The 17599-nt window shown below is 39.1% G+C and overlaps 1 protein-coding gene across 3 annotated transcripts in view; it reads left to right on the top strand.

Annotated features, from left to right (window-relative positions):
• The window catches only part of CHD6 (chromodomain helicase DNA binding protein 6), a 199037-nt gene that overhangs the window by 155761 nt on the left and 25677 nt on the right, over window positions 1-17599 (top strand). For all 3 annotated transcript variants that reach the window (XM_069063587.1, XM_069063586.1, XM_069063588.1), the window contains exons 29-32: window positions 346-562; window positions 962-1170; window positions 6772-8364; window positions 16718-16869. In XM_069063587.1, coding sequence (XP_068919688.1) covers window positions 346-562; window positions 962-1170; window positions 6772-8364; window positions 16718-16869 — 2171 coding nt within the window. The remainder of the gene's footprint in view (window positions 1-345; window positions 563-961; window positions 1171-6771; window positions 8365-16717; window positions 16870-17599) is intronic.

Here is a 17599-nt window from a genome sequence, read left to right as displayed (position 1 = left end):
CCAAGCAGCTCACTCTAGAAAAATAAGTTTATAGTATTTGTGCTTTACAGATATAGAAAGTTTTTTTTATAGAAAGTTATATTTTGCACAACATAATGTTTCAAGCACTTTGCTGAGTCCTTGTTCTTGAATTTTTATTAAAGTCCTAAAATGTGTTAATTTGGAAAATAATGGCAACTTTAAGTTATTGTGCCATTTTCTCTCTAATTCTCTGGTAACTTCCCTGTCTATCCTTGGGGCAAAAAAAAAAAAAAGTATTGAAAATTTGAGTGTTTTCATTTTAAAAAGTATATTGCCTCAACTTTAGTTGTTTGTAACTACTAATATCCTCACTGATGTTTGAAGCCCAGGATGGCTCCGACCCAGACAGATCGCCCTGGCCTGTGTCCTCTGCTCTTACAGCACGGTTGAGACGCCTGGTCACTGTTTACCAACGTTGTAATCGTAAGGAACCTACTCGAGCTGAAATTTTAGGTCCAGGCAACCAGGGATATTGGGTCCAGGAAGACATGTTTAGGAGAGCCACTGAAATGGACCCTATCAACAAGGATATCCAAAAAAGGTAATGGTAACAAAAAAGGAGGTCATGATATATACTAGTAAAGATTTCTAGACTTCATAGCTAAACCAAAAGTTTATATGAAAGGGAAATGTTTTCTTCTGAGATTAATCAGGTCCTTGAAATTAAACAGAACAAGCATTAAGGTTTTTATAATTGTAAATTTCTCATACTGTGGAGTCTGATGCTATCTCTGAGGTGGTTGGGTTCAGACTTCTAGGTATCTATGTCTTCTCCTGTGAGTGTGGCAGCAGCCTCTTGTCCAAAACTGACACAGTTTCTGGGAGTGTGGGTTAGCAGTGATGAAAGTGCAGTGTGCACCAGACTGGCACGTTTAAATATGGGAGTACCAAAATACTTTACTGTTTTCTTTTTTTGCCTTCCCTTATGTGAATCCTCAAGATGGACAAGAAGAGAGCAAGCAGACTTCTATAGAACAGTATCCTCCTTTGGCGTTGTCTATGACCAAGAAAAGAAATCCTTTGACTGGACCCAATTTCGAGTCATCTCACGCTTAGACAAGAAGACAGATGAAAGCTTAGAAAAATATTTTTACAGTTTTGTGGCCATGTGTAGAAATGTTTGTCGCCTCCCCATGTGGAAAGATGATGGTAAGAAAAACTACTTTTATCATATCATGGAGGAGGAAGAGGAGAATCTCGGAATTAGTTTATTTATAACTATAGCAGTACATATGTTCCAATAAGAGGAGCTTCTGAACCAGAAGAGTTTTGCTAATTTGTGGAGTTCTTTTTTTTTTTTTAAACTTTAATTTATTAATTTGTTTGTTTCCTTTTAGTTTACAGGATTCAATTCCACAATTCCTTGAATTTCACATTTTGTCCCCCTCCTTCCCCACCCCACCCCCCCATGGCGGCTTATTATCAAGTATAGGATCTGTAAATACTTTCACATTATACAATGGTCAGGTTATAAGGATGGATTGTACCAGCTGGAATGAAAAATGGTAAAGAGGACATAAAATCAAATAAGAGAACAAAAAAGATCAGGTATTTTGCTTCCACCTGGATATAAATTTAGTTCTTTCTAGTTCTTTCTCTGGATGCACTTTTTTCTCTCCATCATTCGTCTTTTGGGAATGACTTATATCCCTGTATTGTTGAGAAGAGTCCAGTCTATCAAAGTTGGTCATCACACATACGTTGTGTCTGTAATTGTGTACAAATTCCTCCTGGTTCTACTCTTCTCACTCAGCATCAGTTCTTTTAAGCCTCTCCAGGTAAATATGAAGACCGCCTGCTCCCTGTTTCTTATGGCGCAATAGTATTCCATAACATGCATATACCACAACTTGTTCAGCCATTCCCCAATTGATGGGCACCCCCTTAATTTCCAATTCTTTGCCACAACAAAAAGAGCTGCTATAAACATTTTTGTACATATGGGTCTTTCTCCCATTTCTATGATCTCTTTGGGATATAACCCTAGTAGTGGTATTGCTGGATCAAAGGGTATGAAAGTATTAATAGCCCTTTGGGCATAATTCCAGATTGCTCTCCAGAAAGGCTGGATCAGTTCACAACTCCACCAACAATGCATTAGTGTTCCAGTTTGCCCACATCCTCTCCAGCATTTGTCATTTTCCTGTTTTGTCATCTTAGCCAATCTGACTGGTGAGATGTGGTACCTCAGAGTTGTTTTGATTTGCATTTCTCTAATCAATAGTGAATTAGAGCATTTCTTCATGTGCTTATAGATAGCTTTAATTTCTTTCTCTGAAAACTGCCTGTTCATATCCTTTGACCATTTATCAATTGGGGAATGACTTATATTCTTATACATTTGACTCAAATCTCTGTATATTTTAGAGATGAGTCCTTTGTCAGAGACATAGGTTGTAAAGATTCTTTCCCAATTTCCCACCTCCCTCTTAACCTTGGTTACATTGGCTTTATTTGTACAGAAACTTTTCAATTTCATGTAGTCAAAATTATCCATTTTACATTTTATAATGTTCTCTAATTCCTGTTTCGTCATAAAGTCATTCCCTCTCCACAAGTCTGATAGGTAAACTATTCCTTGTTTTAGCAGACTGCTTACAGTATCAACCTTTATACCTAGATCATGAACCCATTTAGACTTGATTTTGGTATATGGTGTTAGATAATGGTCTATGTCCAGTTTCTGCCATACTATATTCCAGTTTTCCCAGCAGTTTTTGTCAAACAGTGAGTTCTTATCCCAAAAACCAGGGTCTGGGGGTTTATCAAACAATACATTACTGTAGTCATTGACTTCTGAATCTCGTGTGCCTAATCTATTCCATTGATCCACTTCTCTATTTCTAAGCCAGTACCAGGTAGTTTTGATGACTGCTGCTTTATAGTACAGATTGAAATCTGGTAAAGCTAGTCCACCTTCCCTAGCATTTTTTTTCAATAATTCCCTTGATATTCTGGACCGTTTATTCTTCCAGATGAATTTTGTTACTATTTTTTCTAACTCTATAAAGTAATTTTTTGGTAAATTAATTGGTATGGCACTAAATATATAATTTAATTTAGGTAAAATTGTCATTTTTATTACATTAGCTCGACCCAGCCATGAGCAATTGATATTTTTCCAATTAGTTAGATCTGACTTTATTTGTGTGAAAAGTATTTTGTAGTTATGATCATACAGGTCCTGGGTTTGTTTTGGCAGGTAGATTCCCAAATATTTTATAATGTCTACAGTAACTTTAAATGGGATTTCTCTTTCTACTTCTTGCTGTTGAATTTCATTGGAAATATATAGGAATGCCAAGGATTTATGTGGGTTTATTTTATATCCTGCAACTTTGCCAAATTTATTTATTGTCTCAAGCAGTTTTTTACTTGATTCTCTAGGATTCTCTAAGTATATCATCATATCATCTACGAAGAGTGATAGCTTTGTCTCTTCTTTGCCTAACTTGATTCCTTTGATTTCTTTTTCTTCTCTAATTGCTACTGCTAACATTTCTAGTACCAGATTGAATAAGAGGGGTGATAGTGGACACCCTTGTTTCACCCCTGATCTTATGGGAAATGCTTCCAGCTTCTCCCCATTACATATAATACTTGCTGATGGCTTTAAATAGATGCTACCTATTATTTTAAGGAAGGCTCCATTTATTCCTATACTTTCTAGTGTTTTTAATAGGAATTAAAAAAGAATTAATAGGAAAAAAAAAATTAATAGGAATGGATGTTGTATTTTGTCAAAAGCCTTTTCTGCATCTATTGAGATGATCATGTGGTTTCTGCTAGTTTTATTGTTGATATGCTCAATTATACTGATGGTTTTCCTAATATTAAACCATCCTTGCATTCCTGGAATAAATCCTACCTGATCAAAGTGTATTATTCTTGAGATAAGTTGCTGTAGTCTTTTTGCTAATATTTTATTTAGAATTTTTGCATCTATATTCATGAGGGAGATTGGTCTATAATTTTCTTTCTCTGTTTTATCTCTTCCTGATTTAGGTATCAGTACCATATTTGTGTCATAAAAAGAATTTGGTAGGACTCCTTCTTCACTAATTTTCCCAAATAATTTGTAGAGTATTGGAGTCAATTGTTCTTTAAATGTTTGATAGAATTCACTAGTGAATCCATCTGGCCCTGGAGATTTTTTCCTAGGGAGGTGACTGATGGCTTGTTCAATTTCTTTTTCTGAGATGGGATTATTTAAGTAATTTACTTCCTCTTCAGTTAATCTGGGCAACTTGTATGTTTCTAAATATTTATCCATTTCCCTAAGATTGTCAAATTTATGTGCATACAATTGGGAAAAATAATTCCTAATTATTGTTTTGATTTCCTCTTCATTGGAGGTAGATTCACCCTTTTCATTTTTGATACTCATAATTTGGTTTTCTTCTTTCTTTTTTTTTATCATATTGACTAAGGGTCTATCAATTTTGTTGGTTTTTTCATAAAACCAGCTCTTGGTTTTATTTATTAGTTCAATAGTTTTCTTAATTTCGATTTTAATTAATCTCTCCTTTAGTCTTCAATATTTCTAGTTTAGTATTTAATTGGGGATTTTGAATTTGTTCTTTTTCTAGGTTTTTTAATTGCATGCCCAATTCGTTGAGCTCCCTTTTCTCTAATTTAATCACGTATGCACTCAGGGATATAAAACTTCCCCTAAGAACTGCCTTTAATGCATCCCACAGATTTTGGTATGTTGTCTCATTATTATCATTCTCTTGAATGAAATTACTGATTGTTTCTATAATTTCTTGTTTGACCCACTCATTCTTTAGGATTAAATTGTTTAATTTCCAGTTAGTTTTTAGTCTGTCTTTCCCTGGCCCTTTATTGCATATAATTTTTATTGCATCATGATCTGAGAATGATGCATTTAATATTTCTGCCTTACTGCATAGAATTGTGAGGTTTTTATGCCCTAGAACATGGTCAATTTTTGAGTATGTGCCATGAACCACTGAGAAGAAAGTATATTCCTTTTTATCCCCATTTAGTTTTCTCCAGAGATCTATCATACCTATCCTCTCTAAAATCCTGTTCACCTCCTTAACTTCTTTCTTGTTTATTTTGAGGTTGGATTTATCAAGTTCAGATATGGGGAGATTAAGGTCTCCCACTAGTATAGTTTTGCTATCTATTTCTTCCTCTAATTCCTTTAGCTTCACCTCTAGGAATTTGGAAGCTACACCACTTGGTGCATATATGTTAAGTAGTGATATTGCTTCATTCTCGATGGTGCCTTTTAACAGGATATAGTTTCCTTCCTTATCTCTTTTAATTAGGTCAGTTTTTGCATTTGCTTTATCTGAGATAAGGATTGCTACCCCTGCTTTTTTTACTTTAGCTGAGGCATGATATATTTTACTCCAACCTTTACCTTTACCTTGTGTGTATCCCTCTGTTTCAGATGTGTTTCTTGTAAACAGCATATTGTAGGATTATGATTTCTAATCCGTTCTGCTATCCGTCTCCGTTTTATAGGAGAGTTCATTCCATTCACATTTACAGTTATGATTGTTATCTGTTTCTTTCCCCTTATCCTATTCCTGCCCCTGTTAATGTTCATATTTTTCCTCCCTTCTCCCTTCCCCCCCTTAATAGTTTTCCTTTTGACCACCGCCTCCCTCAGTGTTCCCTTTTCGGCCCCCCTCCCTTTTCCTCCCCTTTTCCCCTTACTACTTCCCTCTCTACAAACCACTCCCACCCCCCTTTTGAAACCCTTTCCCCCTCCTACTACCTGTAGGATATTGTTATACTTAATGAGGTATGCTATTTTTTCTTCGCATCAAGAATGACAGGAACAGATCTCATGCGAAGCTCCTCTCCCTCCCCTCTTTCCCTCTAAAATGATGTGTGTTCTCCTTGTTTACCTTTCTAAGTCACTGTTGCTTCTCGTAATTGGAGGTTGAATTTTCCATTGAGCTCTGGCTTTTTTATCAAGAAGGTCTGGTAATTTGTGGAGTTCTGATTGAATTCATCCTTTCAAAAAAACAATTTATTCCTAAACTATTTCCCTAAGAAAAATGTCCCTTAGTTCAATAAAAGTTGTGGGTTAAGTTAAGGTTTCACAATACAGTTAAAGAAAAATTATCTTAACAATATAATTATTCTTTTGTAAAAATTGAGCCAATTTATATTGCTCTAAGGATGTTTTTTTACCTGTACTTTAGCACCATGCTTACATTAAAAATCTATTGCAAATGCAACTATGTGAGGTTAAAAATACTGAAAACAGGTGACTATCATTTGGTTATCCTCTAATGTAGTATTGAACCAGTCTCGGGAATTTTACAGTAACCTAGTTGTAATGGTTGTTTGTGGTTTTGCCCTTTGAACTGCACATTTGCAGATAAAATCCTTACAGTGGCACTGCTGTGCCTCACAAGATCTGACATTTACAAATGTTGAAGCAAGCAGGTATGAGAACAGAACCGACTTAAGTGTACGAGGACACCTACGTTCTTGCCTCTGTCATGGCTAGGATTTTCTAATTGTCCTTTGATCCTCCCTGGGCCTATATTTCTTCCATAGGATTTGTTCATTTTCACTTAGCTTTGAGTGTCCCTGAAATGACAGGCTAAGACTTGAGGTAGCAATGACTTGTGACAACATAGTTATATATGTTGTTTTTATTTTATGATTCCTGCGGAGCCAAACCATGATTCTAGAGCGTCTTGAGTTGTATAAGTCAAACACCGTTGTTGTAATTAATTTTCTGCTTATTTGTCTCTTCAGGTCCACCAGACCCCACTCTCTATGTTGAACCAATCACAGAAGAGCGTGCTGCAAGAACTCTCTACCGCATTGAGCTTCTGCGGAAGGTCCGAGAACAAGTGCTGAAATATCCTCAGCTGCATGAGCGCCTCCAGCTCTGTAGACCCAGCCTCTATCTGCCGGTCTGGTGGGAGTGTGGGAAGCATGACCGAGACTTGCTCATCGGTACGGCTAAGCACGGGCTCAGTCGTACTGACTACTACATCATGAATGATCCACAGCTGTCCTTTCTGGATGCCTATAGAAACTATGCTCAGCACAGAAGAACTGAAGTGCAAGGCCCAGAAAATGCGTGTTGCCTTTACCAGACTAACTCTAGACTTTATGAATCCCTTACATATACTCAAATGGGAAGGACTTGTGAGTCCATAGATACTGAACCTGAGAATCAAATAAAAATGGAAAGCACGGGTGATAATCTCAGCCACACTGAAAGCAACTTACCTGATGTAACGTGTGAAAATTTTATTTCTAAAGTTCAGGATATCATTTCTATTAACCATGATGAAAGCTTATTACCTGATTCTTTGGAGTGTATGATGTTTGGGGAGAAGGTTTTCAACAATGAGCCAAGTTCTTTCATTCAAGAGAACCCCAGCAGCACTGAATCCAAGAAGGATATTTCTGTAGCCTTAGCAAGTAAAAACAAAGAGAATCAACCAGGTAGCCTTGAAATGGAGGTGGCTACAAACCGCTGTTTCCTGGGTAGTTTAGAAGCAAAAATAGAACAAATGAGTAATAAAAATGAAAAGCATTTGTCTCTCCTGACTATAAAGGACGTGGACTCTAACAAATTCCCACCTGCTCCAAGACATGAAACTGTAAGACATCCCGAAGTCAAATGTAGTATTCCCCAACCCTTAGAACAAGGGAATGTAAGTAGATTAATGGAGATGTGTAGCCTTAGTGTTTGCAATTCTGAAAGAAAACTTTCTTCAGAGCAACGGTTAATTGATTTGTTAGGGAATAAGAGTCTAGAAGGTAAATTAATGTTGAGTCAGAACCATAGTGATGAAGAAGAGGAAGAGGAGGAAGAGGAGGAGGAGGAAAATTCAGAAGTAGGAGCACAAATAAGGGAGAGGTCACAGGGTATAGGTCAAACTGATTTCATTACTAACATAACAAATGAAATGGACAGAGGCTTCACTATAGATAAAATGAAGGAAAGGGGCCCAGAGTCACAAAACCGCAATCCTACAGAACTAAGGTGTATGAATCAAACAGTATGTGAATGTCACTGCAAACCTATAGACAGATGGAAAAATCAGGGTGACATTGTGGAATTTGAGATGGAAAATACCAAGTTCCCTGACCCAGACTTGTACAGAGGCAAAGCTATTAACACTATTGCTATAGAAAGTGGAAAAACTCTTTTATCAGAACCTTTGAAAGTGGACCATGAGTTTTTAAAAGAAGATTCCTGGGAAGATAAGGTAGAAAGGCAAAGAGGTTATACCACATGTCCTCTTGACAGGAGTGAACTAAAACAAGAAGATGTGGACTTTGAGAATAAGGAAGATGATGATGATAAAGATGGAAACTTACAGGGTCAAGGTACTGTGTGGGGAACCTTTATTTTTATGACTAGGCCATTCACTATTTCTTTGATCTTTACCTTAAGTGCCCAGAACATTACTGCCACCCCAGCTGTGTTTTCCTGAGCTCTTTTGTAATCTTAGTATGTATGGTATGAATGTGTAATTTGGATTCATAAGGAAGCAGTCCTAGTCACTATTTCCTCTGTGGCTAAATTCATCCAGCCTGTTTCAATGGAGAGCTCAGGCACGTTATAGGGAGCTGCTCCATAGAATTGTGGGGTGCCAGTAGTTTATAGTCTCCTCCTTTCTTGTCCTTAGCAGGCAAAATCGTGAAAAGATTTTATCTTTAGAAATGGAAAAATTTTTCTTGAGGGCATAAAGATAAGAAAAGAAGATAATCACCATTGATCACTTACAATAGCCATATCAGGTAGACAATTCACATATTATTCCCGTTTTACAAATTTGGAAATTGAGCCTCAGAAAGGGAAAAATGACTTGCCTCAATAAGTGTCAGTGCCAGGATTCAAACCCAAGTCTTCTCCAAAGGTAGACCTCTTTCCACAGAAACTTCCAGGTAATATTGTTGATGGTATCATTATAGAGCCTTAGAGTTTACAGGGCACTTTTTGCCTTTTCTCACCAAATCATAAGAACTCTACACAATTAGCAACATACGTTTATTATTCCCACTTTAGAGGGGAAAGAAACAAGCAGCTATTAAGTGCCAGCTATGTGCTCAGCCCTAGGCTAAGGGCTTTACAAATATCTCTTTTGATCTAATTTTATAAAGGAGGAAACAGTGGGGGATGGGGGAGATGATCAGCTAATCAAAGAATCTGGGGAAACAGTATTTTTCATAAATGGACAGACTTGTGAGAATGAAAAGGAAAAAGTCTTCAGTGGAAAATACATAGAAGCCTATGCTTAAAATTGGCTAAATAAAGAGCTCATGAAGGTTGTAAATAGAAATGCCATGAAAACGGGGACCAGACGCACCCGAGCCAAGTGGAAGGAAGTGAAGAGTGTGCTGTTCATAATGAAATGAAGAGCCAGAGGGCCCTCGCATCTCATCTCCTCCTCACCCTCTCACTCGGCATGGCCAAGCGGCTCCTGTGACTTGTCACGTCAGTGCAGTGCCTAGGTGTCCAGATCCAGCACCCTTTCCTTCCACCACACTGCCCATAAGGCCTAACTCACAAAGCAAAAGGTTAAAAAACCACAGCCACATTAGACGTGAAGGGAAGAAATAAGACATGACGAGAGATGGTTGAATGCCACTGAAAAGCAAGGTTTTAAGGAAGCTTTTGGTTCCCTAGACCAGTCGATTTAAATTAAACCTGGAGCAGGAAAAATACGAAGGGAGAATGGCAGAAGGTGAAGAAATGATTTCTGTTCTGTGGTCCTTGAACCTTTCAAAAAGATAGCCTTTGAAATGTAAAGTACTTACATAACTTTGTTCTCTAAAAAAATAAGAGAAATGTTGCATTTTTACAAAAGTTAATTTTTCAATTGCCTAGTTAGTAGTGACCATGTCTGCAGTAAAATTTGATTAACCAGAATGCTTAGGGCAAGGATTTTTAACGTATTTTATATCATGGGCTGTTTTTGCAGTCTGGTGAATCAACCTCAACATGATTTTTTAAAACACATAAAATAGATAGGATTACCTCTGTAGGATAGGATTATGAAGGAAGCATGATATTGAAATATGAGTAGCAGAATTTTTCTTAAAAAGAAGTTCACTTACCCTCCTGGTTAAAAACCCTAGGCTAAAGGTTTTCAGTTGTTTTTTACTCATGTGAGAGGAAGAAAGGAAGAAAATGTAAGTAGGGAGGTTGGTCAGTTAATGGTTAAGCAGAAAATTCTTTTTGTTTCATCTCCCCCTTTTTTTTGGAAGGGGGAAGGCAGGGCAGTTGGGGTTAAGTGACTTGCCCAAGGTCATACGGCTAGTAAGTGTCAAATGTCTGAGACCAGATTTGCTCTCAGGTCCTCCCGACTCCAGCGCCAGTACTCTATTCAATGTGCCACCTACGTGTTCCAGTTTCATCCTTTTTTAACCTTTGTAAACCTAGTCTTCCTTTCTACCTTTGTGTACAGTATATAAAGCTTAATTGAATCTTTGCTTGACAGTTCAGGGTTTTGGAATTGTTGAGGGCTGGAATTTCCAACCATGAATCCTTATTGTTTAGTCCTATAAATATGGCATGTGTAAGTAACTTGAAGTGAATCTGTACTCATCCAAGACAAGACAAACCTTGAAAGATGTCTTGTTTTAAAAGATGTCTGACAACTTATTGCTCCTTTCTGATAAAAGTTGCATATAGCAAAGGAGGGGAGAGTTCCGATTAATTGAGGTCTCATTTTCCTTTTTTCCTAGCCAGTCATAACTCTCAGTGTAGTATTCTGTACACAGCAGGCATTCCATAAATCATATTGACTGGCATAATTGCAGAAAGGAACTGTTCCCAAGAAGGAAGGTGCTGATTGTTCTAGGAGTACAAAAGTAAGGGAGTGGGACTAGATGAGACAAAGAGTAACTAATTCTGGGGAATTGTCTGTGACTTGCTGTGAGAAGAGTAGGAACTGGTAGAGTTGCAAAAGAGTAGGGTGGAAGATGGAGAACTACTGGAGTGTAAATAAGAAAGCTATTAAAGAGCACAAAAAGCAGGGAGTGTAACTTAAATTTAGTCCGCCTAGCTTAAATCTAAAGATACCTAAGAACAGGGATGGAGTAGAGGAGGGGAGAGGTCTGGATACTGAGGTCAGAGGAAAAACAGTTTTCACAGAATAAAATACAGGAACATAATGCATAGCTGTAGTAACTGCAAAATATACAGTACAAGTTTTAAAAAATTAAGCACTTACCACGTGCCACTGTGCTGATATACTGTTAAATGTAGTATATTACAGTATGTTGCTCATCAGAGGGACGTGCCAGGCCTAGTGGCCTACTCTTAGTCCCGCAGTGGTCAGCCCAGGCTCTGCCCCTGGCTGTGTTCAGGTGGCCGCTAGGCTCTGTGCCTCTGACATTTCCTATGACATTTTTTGATCAGCCAATATTTGAATATTGAATTTCGATCAGCCTCACATCTAAGTATGTATGTATGTATGCTAAGTATGACTTGTCTTTTCACAGAGAAAGGATGTCCAAAAGGCATCCTGCCTTGGGATCTGCCAGCTTTCTGCTTGTAAATGTCATAGGTCTCTATGTAATATTTCTTTTTTTTTTTTCATTTTTCAAATGCTTTATTAACTTCTGATTTACATCATTAATTTCTGCCAGATTTTGAGTTACAAATTTTCTCCCCATTTTTCCCCTACCCACCAACCCAGAATAGCAGTCCCACAGGATATCCCCTCCTCCAATCTGCTCTCTCCCATATCTTCTCCCATACCCCCTTAGACTTTTCCAGTATGGCATGGTGGATCTCTATGCCCCAGTGCCTGTAGATCTTATTTCCCAACTACATGTAAAATAGCATTAATTACATATATAATTTTAAACATTTGATTTTAAAACTTTGAACTCCAGATTCATTCCCTTCCTCCCTTGTCACCTACCCTTACTGGGAAGATAAGCAGTTTAGTATAGGTTGTACATGTGTAGCTAATGCAAAACATTAACATAGTAGATATATTGTAAAAGACTGACTATATTTCCCTCCCTCCTCTCCCACCACCCACTTGTTCTGTTCTCTACTTTGATCCCATCCCTTTTCAAAAGTGAGTGCTTCCAACTTCCCTCCCCTCGCCCCAGCCTGCCCTCCCTTCCATCATCCCCTTCCCCCCTACTCTCCTGTAGGGTAAGATACCCTATTTAGTGTGTATATCATTCCCTCCCCGAGCCAAATTCAATGAGAATAAGGTTGACCCATTCCCTTTTGCCTTCCTATTCTTCCCCTCCATTGTAACCATTTTTCCTTGCCTCTTGTATATGAGATAGTTTACCCCATTCTGTCTCTCCCCATCTCCTCTCATTATATTCCTCTCACCTCTTAATTTCACCTTTTAAGTATCATCCCTTCCTATTAAATTGGTCCTGTGCCCTCTATGTATACCTGTAAACATATATACACACATTCACATATGTATTCATACACCTGTATACCTTCCGATAATAGACACACACACACACACATATACACACACACATATATTTCTATTCCTTTCAGCTATTTTCATGCTGAGAAAGGTTTCATCAGTTACAATTATTGTTTTTCCATGTAGGAATGTTAATAGTTCAACTTTGATAAGTTCCTTGTGATTTCTTTTCCCTGTTTTACCTTCTCATGCTTTTCTTGCTTCTTGTATCTGAATGTCATATTTTCTATTCAACTCTGGTTTTTTCAGCAAGAATGCTTGAAAGTATTCTATTCCACTGAATGACCATATTTTCCCCTGAAACATGATACTTAGTTTTGCTGGGTAGGTGATTCTTGGTTTTAATCCCAGCTCCTTTGCCCTCCGGAATATCCTATTCCAGGCCCTTCAATCCCTCAGTGTAGCAGCTGCCAGATCCTGGGTTATCCTGATTGTGTTTCCACAGTATTCAAGTTGTTTCTTCCTGGCTGCTTGTAATATTCTCTCCTTAATCTGGGAATTTCAGAACCTGGCTATAATATTCCTAGGAGTTTTCTTTTTGGGATCTTTTTCAGGAGGTGATCGTTGGATTCTTTCAACCTCTATTTTGCTCTCTGGTTCTAGGACATCAGGGAAATTTTCCTTGAGAGTTTCTTGGAGGATGATTTCTAGGTTCTTTCTTTGATCATGGCTTTCAGGTAGTCCAATAATTTTTGAATTATCTCTCCTGGATCTATTTTCCAGGTCAGTGGTTTTTCCCATAAGATATTTCACATTGCCTTCTATTCTTTCATTTGTTTGGATCTGTTTAACATCATCTTGATTTCTCATAAAGTCACTAGCTTCCCTTTGCTCCATTCTAAATCTGAGGGAATGATTCTCCTCATTGAGCTTTTGAGATTCTTTTTCCATCTGGCAAATTTGGCTTTTCAAGGCATTCTTCTCCTCATTGCCTTTTTGAGCCTCTTTTGCCATTTGAATTAGTCTATTTTTTAAGGTGTTATTTTCCTCAGTCAGGCTGTTGACTCTCATTTCATAATTTTCTTCCATCGTTCTCATTTCTCTTCCCAATTTTTCCTCCACTTCTCTTATCTGCTTCTTAAGGTCCTCTATGGCCTGTAACCAGCTCATATTTTCCTTTGAAGCTTTTGGTTCAGGAGTTCTGACTTCACTGTATTCCTCCTGTTCCATGCTTTGCTCCTTTTTGTCCCCAAAATAGGAGTCTAATGTTGGATTCTTCTGTTTGCTTTGCTTCCTTTGCTTGGTCATGTCGCCCCTCAGTCACTTGACCCCTGGGCTTTTTGCCACAGTAGGACTCTGCCACCAGACAGGGGAGCTTTCTTCCCAAACGCTGGGGTTTTCTCAGCTGCTGAAGGTGTTAGTTGGGTGCCCTCTCTGAGGCCTCCACACACTCTGGCAAGGTGGTCACGTACCCCAGGACCTCCACCCTAGACTGCAATCCAGATCCAAGCAGGTTAAAGCAAGAGCGATTACCCCTCAAACTGGTGCTTGGTCCCCCTACACTCTGCAGGCCAGGAGCTGAAGCTGCCACATGGTGCTGGATGTGCCAGGCATCTCAGTGGCTTCTCATCCCAAGGGCAAAAGCCGTTGCTCTCCTAACTACTGGTCCCAAAGTCATACTGCACTGACCTCTCACTTTGTCCTTCATATCTATGTGTTGACAAATCTGGAAACAGCCACAGCTGCTGGTGATCTGGAGTCCCTCCAGCCCGAGGCTGGTCAAGCCTGCCCTGGGGCTAAAACCTGGGCTCAGCTCCCAGAACACTGCACTGGCCAATTCCTGTCAGGCTGTCCTCAGCGGAAGGTTAGCTTCTCTGTGTCATTTTGTGGGTTCTGCAGCTCCAAAGTTTGTTCAGAGTCCCCTTTTACATAGATTGGGGAAGGTGGAAGCTGGAGCCACGGGGAGGTCCTGCTTCTACTCTGCCATCTTGACTCTGCCCCCCTCTATGTAATATTTCTTATAAGAGTTAGATCCAGTTTTCTACTTTGTTCTTTAGTTTGGTGACTCTCCACAACACCTCTTTAGCATCAACCTTGCTGCATTCCATTATGTGTTTAAATTCTGTTGGAAGTAAAATAAAGCATTTATTAAGCACTTATAATATGCTGAGCATTGAAGATGCAAATCAATCATTAAACATTTGTTAAGTGACTTCTATGTGCCAGGCATTGTGCTAAGCACTAAAGATACAAAAGGAAGCAAAAGACAGTCCCTGCCTTCAAGGACCTTACAATCTAATGGAGGGATGCAAATATATGTAAAAAAGCTCTATATAATATAAATAGGAATTGATTAACAGAAGGAAGGCACTGTAATTAAGAGGAGTTGGGGAGAGCTTTCTCCAGAAAGTAAGAATTTAGTTGGGCCTTAAAGGAAACCAGGGAGGTCATTAGGTGGAGCAGAAGAGGAGAGAGCATTCCAAGCATGGGGGGCAGTCAGAGAAAATGACCAGAGCCAAGACATGAAGTGGGAGTGTCTTATTTGTGGAACAGCTGGGAGTCAGTGGGTCAAAGAGAACATGTCCAGGAGTAAGGTGTAAGTTAAAGATGGGAAGGTAGGAGGGGGCAGATAATGAAGGACTTTGAATGCCAAATAGAGCATTTTGTACTTGATCCTGAAGGCAATAAGAAGGCACTGGAGTTTATTGTGTGGGGGGTGGGGGGGTGGGGGCGGGGTGATATGATCAGATCTGCACTTTAGGAAAATCAATTCAGTGGATGCATGGAAGATGGATTAGAGTGGGGAGAGATGATGCAGGTAGACCTCACTAGCAGCTTAATAAATAATCCATGCATGGGGTGATAAGGGCCTGCACCAGAGTGATGGCATTGTCAGAAGAAATATGGAGGCATATTCAAGAGGTGTTCCAAAGGTGAAATCGACAGGCCTTGGCAACAGATTGCGTATGTAGGGTGAGAGACAGTAAGGAGTCTAGAATGGCTCCTAGGTTGGGAACCTGAAGGGCTGGGTGAATGGGGTTGTCCTCTGCAGAAGTAGGGAGGGTAGGATTGGGGGGAGGGCTTGGGGGGAAAGATAATGAGTTCTGTTTTGGATATACTGAATTTAAGATGTTTCCTGAACATCCAAGTAGAGATGTCTGAAAGGCAGTTGGAGTTATGAAATTGGAGTTCATCAGAGTTTGAGGCAGGATAGGTAGATTTTGGAATCAGCATTTTTGTCGTTCATTTTCAGCCGTGTCCAACTCTGTGACCCCTTTTAGGGTTTTCTTGGCAAAGGTTATTGAGTAGTTTATTATTTACTTCTCCAGCTTCTTTTACCAGTGAGGAAGCTGAGGCAAACCGGGTTAAGTGACTTGCCTAGGATCACAGAGCTAGTAAGGGTCTGAAGCCAGATTTAACTCCAGAAGATGACTCTTCACACTCTATCCACTGTGCCACCTAGCCACCCACTACAGAGATGGTAATTAAATCCATGAGAGTTGAAGAGTTCACCAAGTGAAATAGTTATAGAGGGAAAAAGAGAAGACGACCACAGGCCAGAACCATGAGGGACACCTGTGGTAAAAGGGTGTGATCTGGAAGAGGATCCAGCAGAGGAGACAAAGAAGGAGCTGTCAGGTGGCAGAAGAACCAGAAAAATCCAAGACAAACCCTGCTGTCACAGAATTCACACACTAATGTGAGAGACTACACACATGGAAAGTTTTGCTGCAAATCAGATGGTGATGCATCTCCTTTAATGTCATTTTTACTGATAAAATCAGGGCAGCTAGGTGATATAGTGGGTAGAACACTGGGCTGGGAATCAAAAAGACTTGCCTTCCTGAGTTCAAATCCCACGCAAGTCATTTAACCCTGGTGGCCTCAGTTTCTTCATCTATAAAATGAGCTGGAGAAGGAAGTGGGAAACCAGTCCAGTCTCTTTGCCAAGAAAACCCCGAGAGTCAGACATAACTGAAAAATGACTTAACAAAAACTGGTAAAATCATAACAGCTTCTTATGTTGAGCCATTTGAGAGTGCCAAAGACACTAAATCCAGCACCAGTGTAGTGAGCCTCTGGGAGTGGAGGGCCACCAAGCTGCCTAAGGAGAGGGGCTAACCAGGCCAGATTGGAAAAACTTGTGTGCTGATCAGTTTAGGGAATAGGCCCATCAGTGTCTGGTGTACTTTTAGCCTGTGCAAAATAGGAGTACTCAGTCTCCTACCACCATCAACACCACCAAAAAGAGAGGAAAGTATAAATTGAATATTGTGATCTTGGTTAATGGTATGGAACTCATCTGCACATTTTTATATTCTCAGATTATCCAGGAAAATACTCTGAAGAAGAAAGTAAGAGCTCTACATCTGGAATAGCAGGGGACATTGGGGACGAACTCCAGGAAGTCCGAGCACCAACCATCGCCCAACTTCTACAAGAAAAAACTCTTTATTCCTTCTCCGAATGGCCAAAGGTGCCTTCCAAACATTATGATGCCCATTAAGAGCACTCAGAGCTAAACACAGGATATTTGGTGTCCCAGTAATGGGATCAAGATCTGGGACACATCAACAAAACTTCAGAATTTGGAGCCTAAAAAGATAGTCTGTGACGATACCCATCTCCATGCACACATACCCCCTAACCACTGGCAGAAAGTATTCCCTAAGAGTTGTCTTTGCTTTAGTTTGGCTTTCTGTTGGCTCACTGGTCTCATATGCTTCATGATTGATATTTATAACCATTGCAGCAAATGCTGTTTAAGACTTAATTCTTTAAAACTAGCAAGATCTCAGCCAAGGGTACATCAAGCTAAGTAACATTATTTCATCAACATTTTTATTTTTAAAAAATATTTAATACTTATTTTAAAGATTATAAAGGTTATGGGGTTTTTTAACTTATCTTTTTAGGAGTATGTGGTAAGAAAATGAAGCTATAAAATTTTGCAGAATCAAACTTTCTAGATAAGAAATTCCTAATACACCTATTTCAGTCACCAGGAACTTATATTTTAGAGCTATGTAGGTGGTACTTCTTATTTTTGTTGAATTTTAGTAGGATTGTCAAGTAATAAACTTTTAGGAGGATTTTTTTAGTCATAGGACCTGAGAAATGTTAAATTGGTAAAATATATTTAGAACTGGGAAAAGGTCTTAAAGGTCATTTAGCCCAACCCCCTCATTTTGCACATGAGGAAACAG

The sequence above is a fragment of the Petaurus breviceps genome, unplaced genomic scaffold, assembly GCF_028583685.1.
Source record: "Petaurus breviceps papuanus isolate PSGF00001 unplaced genomic scaffold, PetGlider_PUasm1.0 90591, whole genome shotgun sequence".
Taxonomy (NCBI): domain Eukaryota; kingdom Metazoa; phylum Chordata; class Mammalia; order Diprotodontia; family Petauridae; genus Petaurus; species Petaurus breviceps.
This window is presented reverse-complemented; position numbering and strand designations above follow the sequence as displayed.